The sequence below is a fragment of the Anguilla rostrata genome, chromosome 16 (genome assembly GCF_018555375.3).
Source record: "Anguilla rostrata isolate EN2019 chromosome 16, ASM1855537v3, whole genome shotgun sequence".
Classification (NCBI taxonomy): Eukaryota; Metazoa; Chordata; class Actinopteri; order Anguilliformes; family Anguillidae; genus Anguilla; species Anguilla rostrata.
The window spans coordinates 2,221,270-2,236,219 of NC_057948.1; the positions used below are offsets into that span (position 1 = coordinate 2,221,270).

At 40.8% G+C, this 14,950-nt stretch overlaps 2 protein-coding genes, 1 long non-coding RNA gene, 1 other non-coding gene and 2 pseudogenes across 4 annotated transcripts in view; 4 read left to right on the forward strand and 2 right to left on the reverse strand.

Annotated features, from left to right (window-relative positions):
- Nucleotides 1-14,950, forward strand: part of LOC135242400 (protein NLRC3-like) — a 1,894,071-nt gene that overhangs the window by 227,536 nt on the left and 1,651,585 nt on the right. The gene's annotated exons all lie outside the window — the stretch shown is intronic.
- Nucleotides 1-14,950, forward strand: part of LOC135242431 (tripartite motif-containing protein 16-like) — an 86,400-nt pseudogene that overhangs the window by 66,693 nt on the left and 4,757 nt on the right.
- On the reverse strand, nt 325-406 carry trnal-aag (transfer RNA leucine (anticodon AAG)). Its single transcript has one exon. It is a non-coding gene; the product is annotated as a tRNA-Leu (tRNA).
- Nucleotides 1,349-14,950, reverse strand: part of LOC135242451 (uncharacterized) — a 641,023-nt gene continuing 627,421 nt past the window's right edge. The window contains exon 2 of the long non-coding RNA XR_010326337.1: nt 1,349-2,941. This is a non-coding gene — a long non-coding RNA (uncharacterized LOC135242451). The remainder of the gene's footprint in view (nt 2,942-14,950) is intronic.
- Nucleotides 3,661-14,950, forward strand: part of LOC135242405 (NACHT, LRR and PYD domains-containing protein 12-like) — a 237,563-nt gene continuing 226,273 nt past the window's right edge. The window contains 2 exon segments of the mRNA XM_064313466.1: nt 3,661-3,764; nt 4,558-4,668. Coding sequence (XP_064169536.1) covers nt 3,700-3,764; nt 4,558-4,668 — 176 coding nt within the window. The 5' untranslated portion in view covers nt 3,661-3,699.
- Nucleotides 4,558-13,853, forward strand: LOC135242420 (protein NLRC3-like; annotated as a pseudogene).

The window sequence follows — 14,950 nt, forward strand, 5'->3', positions numbered from 1 at the left end:
TTGACAAACAGAACATATAAAGCTCCATGATTCTTGATTTGAATCATTAGTTGGTTTAACTGTGATCTCAATCCTAGCTGTATTTGCCGAGACAAAAGACGATGCTAGAAAGATGGACTGCCTGTAAAGAAATCGCAGCTGACGTGGCGCTTTGAGGCTTATTCAGGATTCAAACTAAGGCTCTCTATCCCCCAAAGCCAGAATCATCCACCAACAGCATCAAGTTCATATTAGTATGGACGTATACTTTAACAAAATCCTTAAAAATTTTCAAGAATCTAGAGCATGTCTGTTATGACAGAAATTCCAAAGTGTGGTTAATAATGGCAGCGGAGGGATTCGAACCCTCGCCTCCGAAGAGACTGGAGCCTTAATCCAGCGCCTTGGACCGCTCGGCCACGCTACCTCCTGGGAGAAGCGTCCCACGTGTTTCTCATGTTACAGTTAAAACATTGAAAAGAAAATTTGCAGGAGAATGTATTCACCGATCAGCCACAACATTAAAACCACCTACCTAATATTGTGTAGGTCCCCCCTCCTGCCGCCAAAACAGCTCTGACCCGTCGAGGCATGGACGCCACCTTTGAAGGAGTCCTCTGGTATATTTGAATTTCTGTATATATTTGTATCTGCTGTATATCTGTATCTGATATTGTGTATCTACTGTAAATTTGTATCTCATGAAAAACACGTTTTCAACGTACAAAAATGCCAAGTTACTCACACATACAAGACCAGTCCAGGCCTGCCATTAAAAGTATTGATATCAAAATGACGCCAATTTACGGTACTACAAACAATATAGGCTATCTTCCCTCACCAAAATTACATAAGATGTATTCCAAAGCAATGCTACCCAATATTTCCTCAATTCTTTAAAGTCACTTGGCCCTGTTTTTGTAATCTTACCATTTTACAATGTCATGCAAACTTTGTGTCAGATCAAAGTGTCAAATATTTCCAACTGCCTCATGGAACACATTGAAATTCACGTAGAAAACTGCTGGTCAGTAACTACAGGAAGCATATTTCTCCAGAAAACATGTTTATAATTGCTTCTGAACTGAAATTGAGTACATGTGCAAGTTATTGTATATTTGCTACGTACAATAAATACTGCATGTAAAATACACATTGTACATACATAGAGAACTTCTTTATCCCCATGGGGACATTTCCCTCGCAGCATGTTACATTCACATTTACGAACACACACTTATACCAAGAAACATACAATCATTCACGCAACTGAAATGTTTCGTTGTTGTAATTACATGAAACACCCATGTGATGAAGCCAGAACCATGACATGACCTTATGTTTTATCTTTATGCTTTGCTTTTAAAAAAAAAAATCACCTTTGGTATGGTAACAAGCCTGCACATTAATGACTTATTTTACTGTGCTTGGATGAGAGGAAAAAAGAACCATATCCATAACCAAATGAGCCATCCAGCAGCCCCAAGCCTAATTTCAATAAAATTACAACTTATCAGCATCCATAAGAAATGCTAACTACCATACAATGTGCCAAATAATCAAAGTAGGTACATGAGGTAAACAGGAAAACATCAGGTCAGACTACATTTTCCCACTGTAACAGACTTTAGTACAATATGCACCAGGGAAATACCCACTACACAGCATGAAGAGACATTCTCCAAAGACTCACTAAGTTGTCTCAGGCTTGATAGTAGTTTCTAAGCATCACACCTCATTTGGTCACATCTCACAATCGTGGAGGCTCTGTCCATGGTCACACACTCACAAAATTTTATCATATCGGTAGGAGAAATAGGAAGCCTGTAACTCTGATTGGCTGTTGATCAATGTTGACAGGCGATGCCTGCAAAAAGTTAAACTGTGAGCAACATTTTTCTGCCCAGTTGCTCGGTGTCGCTCAGCTACGTAGAGAATGAATGGACTTCCGGCGACTTGGCTGACGAGTAGCTCGCTGTGTGTGCGCACCGTGAGCGTGTCCGCACGACTTCTTCCCGCATTACTAAGACACGCAGGGTAAGGTTAATTGGGCAGTCTAAACTGCGCGTAGGCAACCTGTCCAGGGATCCTGGGATAGGCTCCAGCACCCCCCTCGACCCTGACCAGGAATAAGCTATAAATTATAGATAATGGGCGGATGGAACACCTATGGAGTTTTGAAAAATCCGGTTGGAAAAATAACATTACAGTACAGTCACTAGATGATGTTTTATACCGAAAATGCTGATGATGACAGATTGCAATTTACTACTACATTATTGTCATTATGATTTTTGTTGGTTTAATTTAATGTTATTATAATCCAATGTATACACAGCACTTCAGTATAAAGGTTCTTTTGGAGTGTGGTGATGAAGCTTGAAAGTAATTAAACACCAAGAGAGTAACTTTAATTGCTCACACTTCACACTATTAAGATGTCTTATTAACTAATCTTAACCCGACTATAGTCGGGCTTATTCTTCTAAGTAAAGATTACAATGCACACACACACGTAACCTAGGTATCTATCCATATATTATTAATAAGGCATACAGACTTCACAACTCACACTGATGTAGTAAGGAGTTGCTTCTGCCTGTTCAGAGTTTCGTCAACACCGGGGAGCTATCCACGCAAATAGCTGTTCGAGATGGTTGTTTTACAGGGAAAGTCAAAAAGTAGGATGATCGGTCCTACCCAACGGGCCCCTGTCTCTGAAGGTTGCCTTGAACAAAATATGCAACTGGCGTTGACTTTCATTGCTCCCTGCGGGGCTGGTTTTGCTCCGCATCTTGGACTCGCCTCAGCTGGCTACCTTTGGCTTGGCGTTTGCTTCAGGACTAGCTACCTACGGCTTCGGAGTCCACCCGTCGCCAGGGTCGCGTTCTGCAGTGGATTGGCTGCCTCCAATCCACACACACGGCACTGAGTAATCTACAGCGCCAGGTTTTATACTCTCCTCATCTGTCCTAGTCAGACCTTGTCTACGTCATGTCATGCGTCAACTTGTACATTAATTTGCACACACTTAACAGTCTTCTAATACAAGTTAAAAACAACATGTTTATAACAGCAACTCTCCTAACACATGTCAAAAATACACACATCACAAAATATATTTAAGCAACTTTTCTAATATATGTCAAAAATATGCTCACAGTATTTATCACTCTCCTGGTGCAGATCAAATACATGTTTATAACCTTTGCGGTCTTATTTCACTGAGATAAGTTGAGCCCTCAGTTTTTTGCTGAGTCACGGTTGGGGCCTTTCCTGCCTAGAGTTTCAGCCTTCAGTCTTATGCAAGACATGCACTAGGCTCCTTCTGGTTGCTATGGGAACCCCCCCCCCCTTCTCTCTCTGCCCTGACTGCAACTTATTTTCCACAGCACAGAAAATACAAATTTTGCTCCCTTAAAACTTCATAATTCTGTAATGTCACAAAATGCCTAAAATACGCAGATAATATAATATAAATAAACATGTGCTGAGAGTTAGAGCTGCAGTAAGGGGAGGAGTTCAACTGGAAGCTCTGTTTCCATGTGCTGTGAGTTAGAGCTGCAGTTACCGGATGAGTATAACAGGAAGCTCTGTCTTCTTGTGATAAGAGTTAAACCTGCACTAAGAGGATGAGTTTAGCTGGATGTTGTGTCTCCATGTTTTGTTCGCAGAGTCCAGATAGAAAGATCAGGGTCACCAGTGCCCAGCTGTCTTTCTATGAAGAGTGATTGTTCAATGGAACGTCCATTCGCATTCAGAGGACAGTTCACAGGCGAACAAAAGTAATTAAAGAGGTTCAAATTGACACTACTTTTTAATCATGCTTCAGTGTTACTGGCACCTTTCTGTTGTCGGTGGGTGTATTAAGACTTTCAGATCTAGGTGGGGGTTATTATTGCACATATAGCTGTAGGTTTGTGATTTATATCACATTCAGGTGTAGGTGACGTGTATTTTGTCATATTCATTTGTGCTGTGCGTTAGAGCTGCAGTAAGAGGATGAGTTTAATTGGAAGCTCTGTCTCCAAGTGCAGTGAGTTAGAGCTGCAGTAACAGGATTTTCTTATACATTTATAACTTATTGCACCTATGCCAAATATTACTCTTGGCCATCCACAGTGGAATACCACACACACAATAAACCAGCTTTTATTTAAATGTTTTAAAAATGCTTTCAGATTTTATTTCTGGTGTGTTTGGGAGTAAGGGCTCGATTTTAATCTGCCCTTAGAGGATGGTAACTGGAAGCTCTGTCTCCATGTGCTGTGAGTTAAAGCTGCAGTATGATGATGAGTTTAACTGGAAGCTCTGTCTCCATGTGCTGAGGGCGACATAGCTCAGGAGGTAAGACCGATTGTCTGGCAGTCGGAGGGTTGCTGGTTCAAACCCCGCCCTGGGCATGTCGAAGTGTCCTTGAGCAAGACACCTAACCCCTAACTGCTCTGGTGAATGAGAGGCATCAATTGTAAAGCGCTTTGGATAAAAGCGCTATATAAATGCAGTCCATTTACCATTTAAAGCTGCAGTAGGAGGATGAGTATAACTGGATGTTGTGTCTCCATGTTTTGTTCACAGAGTCCAGGTAGAAAGATCAGGGTCACCAGTACCAAGCTCTCTGTCTATGAAGAGTGATTGTTCAATGGAACGTCCATTCACATTCAGAGGAGAGTTCACAGGTGACCAAAGGTAATTAAAGAGGTTCAAATTGACAGTACTGTTTTATTATACTTCACTGTTACTGGCACCTTTCTGTTGTCGGTGGGTGTATTAAGACTTTCAGATCTAGGTGGGGGTTATTGTTACACATATAGCTGTAGGTTTGTGATTTATATCACATGCATGTGTAGGTGATATGTATTTTGTCATATTCATTTGGTAAATGGACTGCATTTATATAGCGCTTTTATCCAAAGCGCATTACAATTGATGCCTCTCATTCACCAGAGCAGTTAGGGATTAGGTGTCTTGCTCAAGGACACTTTGAGACGCCCAGGCCAGGGTTTGAACCGGCAACCCTCCGACTGCCAGACAATCGCTCTTACCTCCTGAGCCATGTCGCCCCATGTGCTGTGCGTTAGAGCTGCAGTAAGAGGATGAGTTTAACTGGACGCTCTGTCTCCATGTGCTGTGAGGTAGAGCTCCAGTAAGAGGACGAGTTTAACTGGAAGCTCTGTCTCCATGTGCTGTGAGTTAGAGCTGCAGTTAGAGGATGAGTTTAACTAGAAGCTCTGTCTCCATGTGATGTGAGTTAAAGCTGCAGTATGATGATGAGTTTAACTGGAAGCTCTGTCTCCATTTGCTGAGGGTTAAAGCTGCAGTAAGAGGATGAGTTTAACTGGAAGCTCTGTCTCAATGTGCTGTGAGTTAGAGCTGCAGTAAGAGGATGAGTTTAACTGGAAGCTCTGTCTCAATGTGCTGTAAGTTAGAGCTGCAGTAAGAGGACGAGTTTAACTGGAAGCTCTATCTCCATGTGCTGTGAGTTAGAGCTGCAGTAAGAGGACGAGTTTAACTGGAAGCTCTGTCTCCATGTGCTGTGAGTTAGAGCTGCAGTAAAAGGATGAGTTTAACTGGATGCTCTGTCTCCATGTGCTGTGAGTTAGAGCTGCAGTAAGAGGATGAGTTTAACTGGAAGCTCTGTCTCCGTGTGCTGTGAGTTAGAGTTGCAGTAAGAGGATGAGTTTAACTGGATGCTCTGTCTCCATGTGCTGTGAGTTAGAGCTGCAGTATGTGGACAAATTTAACTGGAAGCTGTTTTTTTTGCAGGATACTGCAGTCACACCAGTCCTGCTATTTAGAAGAGAAGAGTTTGGAGAATTTATCTTACCCAAGACAGGTGAGTTCTGTTTTTTTTCCAATTGTTTTTAATTATTTTGTTTTTTATTTGTATTGTATATTTCATTTTAATATATGATGCATATATCATATACAATATATTGAATACATAGTTGAGACCAAACGTTTACATACACCTAGGCTAAGGACATTCAAACTCTATTTTTTACAACAGCACACATTTCATGTTACCATACATTACCTGTGTTAAGTAAATTAAGGGTATCTACTTTATTTCCATAAGCCAAAAAAATGGCTAAGAGACAGATTTATTTCAGCTTTTATGTACTATATCAGATTTTCAGCTATGCAAGTAAATAGAATGTCAAAAGCGAAAAGTGTGGTTCTTCTAACAAAAAAAAAACAACTACTTTTTACATTATGAACAAAAAAAAGATTGCAATTAGACATTCCAGTGCCAAGTAAATTACCTCAACGCAAACTACTGCTACACTCTCTAAGATCTAACCATCGTGACTTTTGCCCCTATTTGGAAGCCTCATATACGTTACAGTAATCATACAGTGTTGAGTTCTTCAAGCTCATTTACATACTGTAGCTTTCAAACGTAGCTTACGCCGTCCTTCTGGCTGAAACTACAGCTTAGCTATTCTACTGCGTAGTCACTTACTTGCACTTTGCGTTTTTGCATAGCGTGTGAGTGGAAGCTTAGCGCACACTTTAGTAGAGCTTTGAGTATTGGCAAATGCTTTGCATAAAAGATTCTGCAGTATATTGTTATAAATTGTTAATGATTTTATATTTTTGTCATTTCCTCCTTGTGAGCTCTCACTCTGTTGTGATCAGGAGGTTTATTGCTGACACGCAGTCTGCAGCTGATTGCAGGTTTGAGCACACTGCAAGGTAAAACCAAGTGGTTTGATTGATTCTAAGGGGATTTAGTTTAACATAACATAATGACAATAACAGGCCGTACAGCCTACAGACTAGATAGTTTAGAAATGTATTGAATTACTTTTTGCATCTCGGGCAATTTGCATTTCAAAGAGCCCCTTGGCTTCCAGTAGTTATTTTTTATCCTTAGCACACATATTACAATACTCAGCCTTATTACCTGCAGTGCTGTTATTTTTATATATCTTATACAGGTTTTGTTTTTCTCAAACTCTCCTGGCTTTGTTCATCCACTGGGGAGAGCACTTATTCAACTTGTCCTTACCTTTGGAATAAATTTTCATTGTGCCTCAAGAATAATCCTTTTTAACCTACCCCACTTTTCATTCACAGTCTTGAAGTTTAGAAGTTTCACCAAGTCAATATTACTTACTTTTTTTTGCATCTTGTTGAAATTAGCTTGTCTAAAATTAAACATTCTGGCCATAGAAGAGGCCTTGTTAATTTGCCATAATACATCAAATGTAACTGCAGAATGATTGCTAGTCCCAAGTGGCTCAAATATGCTACAAATTCTGTCTGGATCATTACATAGCACTAGATCCAGAATTGATTTCCCTCTTGTAGGCTTATTGACATACTGTGCCAAAAAAGGTCATTTATAACATAATTTATTTAAAACCTTTTCCTTGTCCCCCACTATTCATAGCAGCCTCGAGTTCCAAAAAAATATTTTTATACTGCTAGCATTTAAACAAAGACATTTCAGATTATTACTTGTACACATCCTCTCCTGCTCCCTCACACCCTGCTGTGCAAAGCAACCCTCACTACAACTTTGCTTTAAAGAGACTTCATCAGTGTTCACACTATTATAGGAAGCCCTGACAGCTTCCATCCTGCCAGTCTGCACTTCCCTAACCTTTTCAGTTTCTGACCTCCCTGCCCTCCAAGTCCCTAGTTTAAATAATCCTGTGCTACCTTAAGCATACGCTGGCCCAGTGCAGCAGTACCCCTCCGGTTCAGGTGCAGCCTGTCGCATTTTTACAGGTCACCCCTGTTCCAGAAGTAGTCCCATTGCCCCATAAACCTGTACCCCTGTTTCCTACACTAAAACTTTGCTTCACTCTGCTTGCACGTGGTAGTATTCCAGTAAAAACTACCGTGGAGGCTCTTCTCCTAATCTTTCCTGCTAGCTCCACAAATCTGTTCTGCAGAGGCTCAAACCTACTTTTACCTATGTCATTGGTTCCGACGTAAACCATGACCACTGGATCCCTCCCTGCTCTGGCCAGGAGCTTGTCCACGCGCTCCAGGAGATCTCCTACCTGGGCACCAGGCAGGCAACACATCGTATTTGATTCCTTTTCATGCAAACAGACTATGCTGTCTGCACCGCTAATGAGTGAGTCCCCAACTATCACTAATTCCCTTTTCCGGGAGTTTGTGTGATAACTAACCATTATGAGCACATTTTTCATATAGACACAAAAGCACAGTATTTGACTGAAATACAGGGCTTAGTCGAAAAGAGGAAATAGGTAAATAAAGAATATTTGTTTTGTGGGGGTCCAGAGGGTACTTCCCTGAATGAAATTAGCATCTGGAGGTGGAATATGGCAGGGAAAAAAAGATATACACAATATTCCAATTTGGAGAGGTTATCAGGAAAACAGGAACATTTATTTGAGCATTAATTTCAGCAAGTGTAACACAGCACACACTGCAAAAAAAGTTTGGTTCTCCCAACTAAAACTTTTAAAGCAATTTTTAACCCTAGCACTTTTCAGTTTGCTGTACCTTCAAGGTGCTGTGGATTACAAATTCTATCATCCGGTAACAATTGTTTTATGTTGGCTGAGAAACAATAAATAAGTTCTATTAAATTTGATTTGACAGTATTGACTTGGATTCATATTGAGATATTCAGCCAACAATATATTTTTTGTTTTATAAACTACATTTTATACTTCATTCAAATACAAAAACAAAATTACCAAATCCATGTAACTAAGAATTTTACAAAGTGCCAACCTAAATAATAAAGGTGTTTGTAGGGAAAAAAAAATTTCCTTCCATCCATCCGTCTGGTCAGGGCTGTGTGGGGGCTGGAGCCAGTCATCACGTGTGTTGGGTGGGTTCGGCCGGGATTCTTGCAACATTTATTTAATTATTGTTTGATAATAATATGGTTAATGGTGAATTATGACTAATTTACATACTCGCCAACACAACTCTTCGTGTGTCTATTTCACACTGATACAGCACACTTCTTCATGTGTTTATTTCAGTCTCTCTTGCGCACTCTGACGAAGCTGAAGAAGGATAACAAGTTGAAACTATTTCAGAGCCATCTGGGTCAGGATTGCCCAGAATGCTTTAAGAGTCTGTCTGAAGATCCTTCTGTGCTGGATGAAGATGAAAGAATTGTTCAAGAGTCATCAAATTGATGATTACTCAGAACGCACTGAGAGAGAGCAGGAGGATCCTGAGGCCCTGTACATAGTTGAGAAGTTGCTGGAGGCCTGTGGCAGTGCGAGGTCTCTGAAGATCACACTCCACATCCTGAGGAACATGAAGCAGAAGGATCTCGCCGACTCACTGGAGAGAGATGAGCAGCTCAGTAAGAGTTTTCTCTCATTACTAATGTGTGTCCATTCAAATACTGAAATTAGTTATAGCATCCACACTTTCATAATAGTTGTGAGGGGGCTCACATTTTCTCTCATGTGCATGTGCTTACCACTGCTTTATGCTATTGTTAAATTTAAATGCCTTTGTGTTGGTTGTGACATTTCCGTTGTGACGGTGAGATGGGGGATTGGTTTAGCCAGCTGGCAGTCGCAGCTGTGGGCAGTTACGTGATTAGTGCTAACCTTGGTATGTGCTGCCTGCAGTAAGACCAGGGGAAACCCAGATGCATACGGTCACGTACAGGAGCCACAACAGCTACAGCGACGACAACAACAACAATGACAACAATGACTACAACAACAACAGCGACGATGACTGCAGCAACGGTGACAGTGACAGTGACAGTGTTGTGGCTCCTGTACGTGACCATGTGCATCTGTGGTCTCCGCTGGTCTTACTGCAGGCAGCACATATCAAGGTTAGCACTAATCATGTAACTGCCCACAGCTGTGACTGCCAGCCAGCTAAACCAATCCCCCATCTCACCGCCTGCAGACAGCACCACAACCATTTCTTTTTACATGGACAATATTACATAAAGAAAATGCCACAACCAATGTGCACACAAAGGCATTTAAATTAAACTACAGCGTCAAGCAGTGATTATGGGGGTGAGTAAATGTACATGAGATTAAATGTCCCTGAGGGGAATTCAAAGCAGGAACCTTGTGCCAGAAATTAAACCCCTGTCCCGTCAGACAGACTGTCCTGAGGTTGTATCCAGGGCTAAAGAGCACTCAGGATAAAAAATACTAGATTTTAAAATGATCATATAAGACATTATTCACTACAAAGGTACATCCACAATGTAAACCTGAGGACAATTGAACGCATTTTCAGTGTTTTAATGTTTTTTCCTTAATCTTTATTGTACAAATGCAGCAGTATGTACTTTCTTAATAATTTGGTTTATTTATGATGGATTATAATTGAGTTATGTAATACTGTGTGTGAGGTGCATAACACACTGTGAAATATTTGTATATGTGTGTGAGGTGAGTAACATACTGTTATGGCATGTAACAATGATATGTGTGAAATACTGTGAAAACTGAATGCATTTTTTAAAATCTTTTCTTCTTAAAATCTGTTATTGAATGGGAAATGTTTTTTTTCAAAGATGATTATTTACCATATTTCCTCCCTTCAGGTGAATCCATAAAACGAGCCCAGCAAGCACTGAAAACTCATCTGAAGAAGAAGTTTGAATGCATATTTGAAGGTTTAGCAAAGCAGGGCCACCCAACCCTCCTGAATGAGATCTATACAGAGCTCTTCATCACAAAGGGGGGAAATGAGGGGGTCAATATTGAACACGAGGTCAGACAGATTGAGACTACATCCAAGAGACAAACCACACAGGAGACTGCAATCCTCTGCAATTACATCTTTAAGCCTTTACCTGGCCAAGAGAAACCCAGAACTGTGCTTACAAAGGGCATCGCTGGCATTGGGAAAACCGTCTCTGTGCAGAAGTTCATTCTGGACTGGGCAGAAGGAAAAGCCAATCAGGATGTTGATTTCATCTTCACTCTCCCTTTCCGAGATCTGAATTTGAAGAAGGAAAGAGAATTCAGTCTAATGCAACTTCTGCAGCACTACTTTCCACAACTGAAAGAGATCCAAAGTGTTGAAGGTGATGAAGTCAAAGTGGTGTTTATCTTCGATGGTCTAGATGAGTGTCGACTTCCTCTAGATTTCCAAAGCAATAAGAACGGCCGTGATGTAACAGAGTCATCATCAGTGGATGTGCTGCTGACCAACCTCATTAAGGGGAATCTGCTTCCCTCTGCTCTCCTCTGGATCACCTCCCGACCAGCAGCAGCCAATCAGATCCCTCCTGAGTGTTTCCACCAGGTGACAGAGGTACGAGGGTTCAATGACCCACAGAAGGAGGAGTACTTCAGGAAGAGAATCAGAGATCAGAACCTGGCCAGCAGAATTCTCTCACACATAAAGTCATCCAGGAGTCTCTACATCATGTGTCACATACCAGTCTTCTGCTGGATTTCTGCTACTGTTCTGGAGACAATGTTGGGTAAAGCAGAGAGTAGAGATCTGCCCAAAACTCTGACTGAAATGTACACACACTTCCTGCTCATTCAGACTAATGTGAAGAATCAGAAGTATCATGGCATTGATGAGACAGACTCAAAGAAGATGTCAGCATCAGATACAGAAATCATCCTGAAACTGGGGCAGCTGGCTTTTCCACAGCTGGAAAATGGCAATCTGATATTCTATGAAGAGGACCTGAAAGAGAGTGGCATTGATGTCAGTGAAGCTTCAGTGTACTCTGGGGTGTGCACAGAGATCATTAAAGAGGAGTGTGGATTGTATCAGGAGAAGGTCTACTGCTTTGTGCATCTGAGCATTCAGGAGTATCTGGCTGCCTTGTTTGTGTTTCATTCATGTGTAAGTGAGAACAGAAATGTACTCAGAGCAGAAGAATCTAAACCTCACAGTGACAGAGTGGAGCTGTCTGAGTTACACAGGAGTGCAGTGGATCAGGCCTTAGAGAGTAAGAATGGACACCTGGACCTTTTCCTCTGATTCCTTCTTGGCCTCTCTCTGGACTCCATTCAGACTCTCTTAGGAAACAAAACAAACTCCATCATAAATTTATTTCAAAGACTAAGAACACAGACAAAAAGCAGATCAGAGAACATTGGGAAAACTATCCAGTACATTAAGATGAAGATCAGAGAGGAGTCCTCAGCAGAGAGGACCATCAATCTGTTCTACTGTCTCAATGAACTGAATGACAACACTCTAATGAAGGAAATCCAGAATTCCCTGAGATCAGGAACACTTTCAGATAAAGGGCTGGAACCAGATCAATGTTCAGCTCTGGCCTTTGTGTTTCTGATGTCAGAGGAGGTCCTGGATGAATTTGACTTGAAGATCTACAACACATCAGCAGCAGGTCATCAGAGACTGGTACCAATAGTCAGGAGCTGTAGGAAGGCCAAGTGAGTATTATGTCAATAATAATGTAGACGCTTGACTGCATATTTTCCCACTTTCTATTTATAGTGAGAATAAAGTGCAATAACATTCCAAGGCAAGTGAAAATTTGGTTTAAATAAAAAAAAATTTAAAAAAATTAATGAATCAAGATGTTTTAACTAGTGCCCTCATTTAATGTTTTCAATCCAGAACATAAGTAGTATTAAATGCAAAACCTTTTCACGTTTATTTACTAATTTAGTAAAGTTACTAATTATTTGCAAAGATAGCCATTGTGAAAAAACATAAGGAATTCATTCACTGATAGGCAGAGTCATCTGATAGATCAACCTTGGTCAAAACATACATACTCAAAGAGGTTTAATCCATCCATTATCTGTACCCGCTTATTCTGGGCAGGGATGCAGGGGGTGCTGGAGCCTATCCCAGCGTGCATTGGGCGAGAGGCAGGAATACAGGCCACCAGTCTTTTGCAGGGCACACACACCATTCACTCACACACTCATACACGCACGCAAAAACATACCTGGGCGCAAGTGAAAGTGCTTGTTTCGTCTCTCACAAACTGAATATTTTTCAACTTCACCAGTTTGTTAGTTCTGCGCTAGGTCAATGGCTGAGTGAACTTTTGTAATGTTAAAAATGCAGTTTAGAATTTTGGATGGATTGGGTGGTACATCACTGTACAGCCCTCAGAAAGTCAGTGCATTCTTTGTGGTGTGCTGTGTTCTACACTACATAGCCATATGCCATGGATGTGACATAGACCTCACAGAGGACACATTACAGGACTTTCATACAGAGAGAAGCAGAGTCGTATGTGATGATTGCTACAGAGATTACAGAGCACAGAGTGCACGAGAGAGCAGGGACTGGTTGGCTGTGGAGCCGTTTCACTAGTGAGTGTACAGTCATCTTGTTAAGTGCATGTCTGAAGTGAATTAAATTTAGTTGAAGTAATGAATGTTTTTGTTTATTTTAGACAGTGGTATTAAACAAAAATTTACAGCCAAAAAAAAGCTGTAGTAAATTTAAACTAAATGCACTGTCTTCTTACCTATCCTCTGGTGCACAAGCACGATGCCTGCCTAGCTGAAACAGTAGCAGCAGCAGCAGGATGGAGAGGCCGACTGGAGGCTGCCTCTGCCAGCTGCCTCCTGCTCCTGGCTAGTCTAGTGTCATAGATTTTTACCTTCAACGGAAGCAAATAACTCAGTCAGGTCATAGAGTAATTCAGCAATACAACTTTTATTTGGCCAAATAGGACAAACTGTTCAAGCACTCATCACAGAGTTCGAGAAGAGTCTCAAACTTCTGCTTACAACTTATGCCCCATATCCTGTAAAGCCTTTAGGCGGCCTTGTTCTAGTCATACAAGGTGATTCGCATGGCATGCCACTTGCTCACTCCCCTGCCCGCACCCACCTTCTGTTTTCCTGAGAACCTTTTTGCTTCACCCCAGAAACCTTGACGAAACGCCTGGTATTTTATTCTCCCTTATTATACACAGTACATGCAGTTTTCAAAAGAAACACACACGCTATTGATTAGGCCATGACATTTTAGTCATACATCTAGTAAACTTATACCACCTGATTATATGCTTGTAGCAAATGTACGTTTAACTATGAATTTTACTTTACAAAGTATGTCCCTCAGGTCACGTTTGCATATTCGTGACCTTCTCAGACACCTGTGGCAAGCTTCTTGTTTTTCTCTTGTACCAAAATCGCTGCAGTTGAAACTTTGCGGTAAGTGGCAAGAACATTATCTAAATGACTCCCTCAGCTCACCCACATTGTTTCTTCCTCTCCGAAGGTCGTTCCGCCCCGGTACCTTTCCATTTTGCACATTTAGTTACATACATAGTTTTGTTATAAACACATAGAAATACATCTCATATAGTTAAACACAGTAAGCAAGCTTGTTTTCTATCATAGTGGGAATATTCTCCCTGTGGAACTGTTCACAGGAACCACTGACTGAGGAAACCATGACTGAGAAAATAGAGCCTAATTAAGCTTCTCATGAAATGACACTGGCTCAACTACATATAGAAACACAAAAATAGACAGTCCTGGAAATTAAATAAAAGATAATCATCAAAGAAATGGATGAATACAAAACCACAGCTTGTCTCTCCTGCGGTAAAACAAAGCAAAATAAGCAGCAAAATTAGCACAACCAGAGATCCAAGACTGTGAACAAAAAGAAATATCTCACAAAAACATGTTTTCAACACACAACAATGGCAAGTTACTCACGCAAACAAAGCACTGTCTGTAAGTAATAAATTAAAACTTGCGAAAAATCTAGGCCTGCCATTAAATGAGGCCAATATTTAATATTAAAATGAGGCCAAGTTACAAGAAACAATAGTGGCTATCTTAGCTCTCACAAATTAAACAAGCTCTTTTCCAAAGCAGTGCTACCCAGTGTTTCCTAAATTATAGAATGTACCTTGGCCCTGTTTTTTTTCATGTCACCATCTGAAGAGAATGTGGAGCATTTGTGATGATGTAACTGACAGGAAAAAGAGAGAGAGAAAACAAAAAATAACCCTAAAGCTTTATTGTGTGGACCTGTGAAGTTATTTGTGAACTCTGTCTGTTTACAT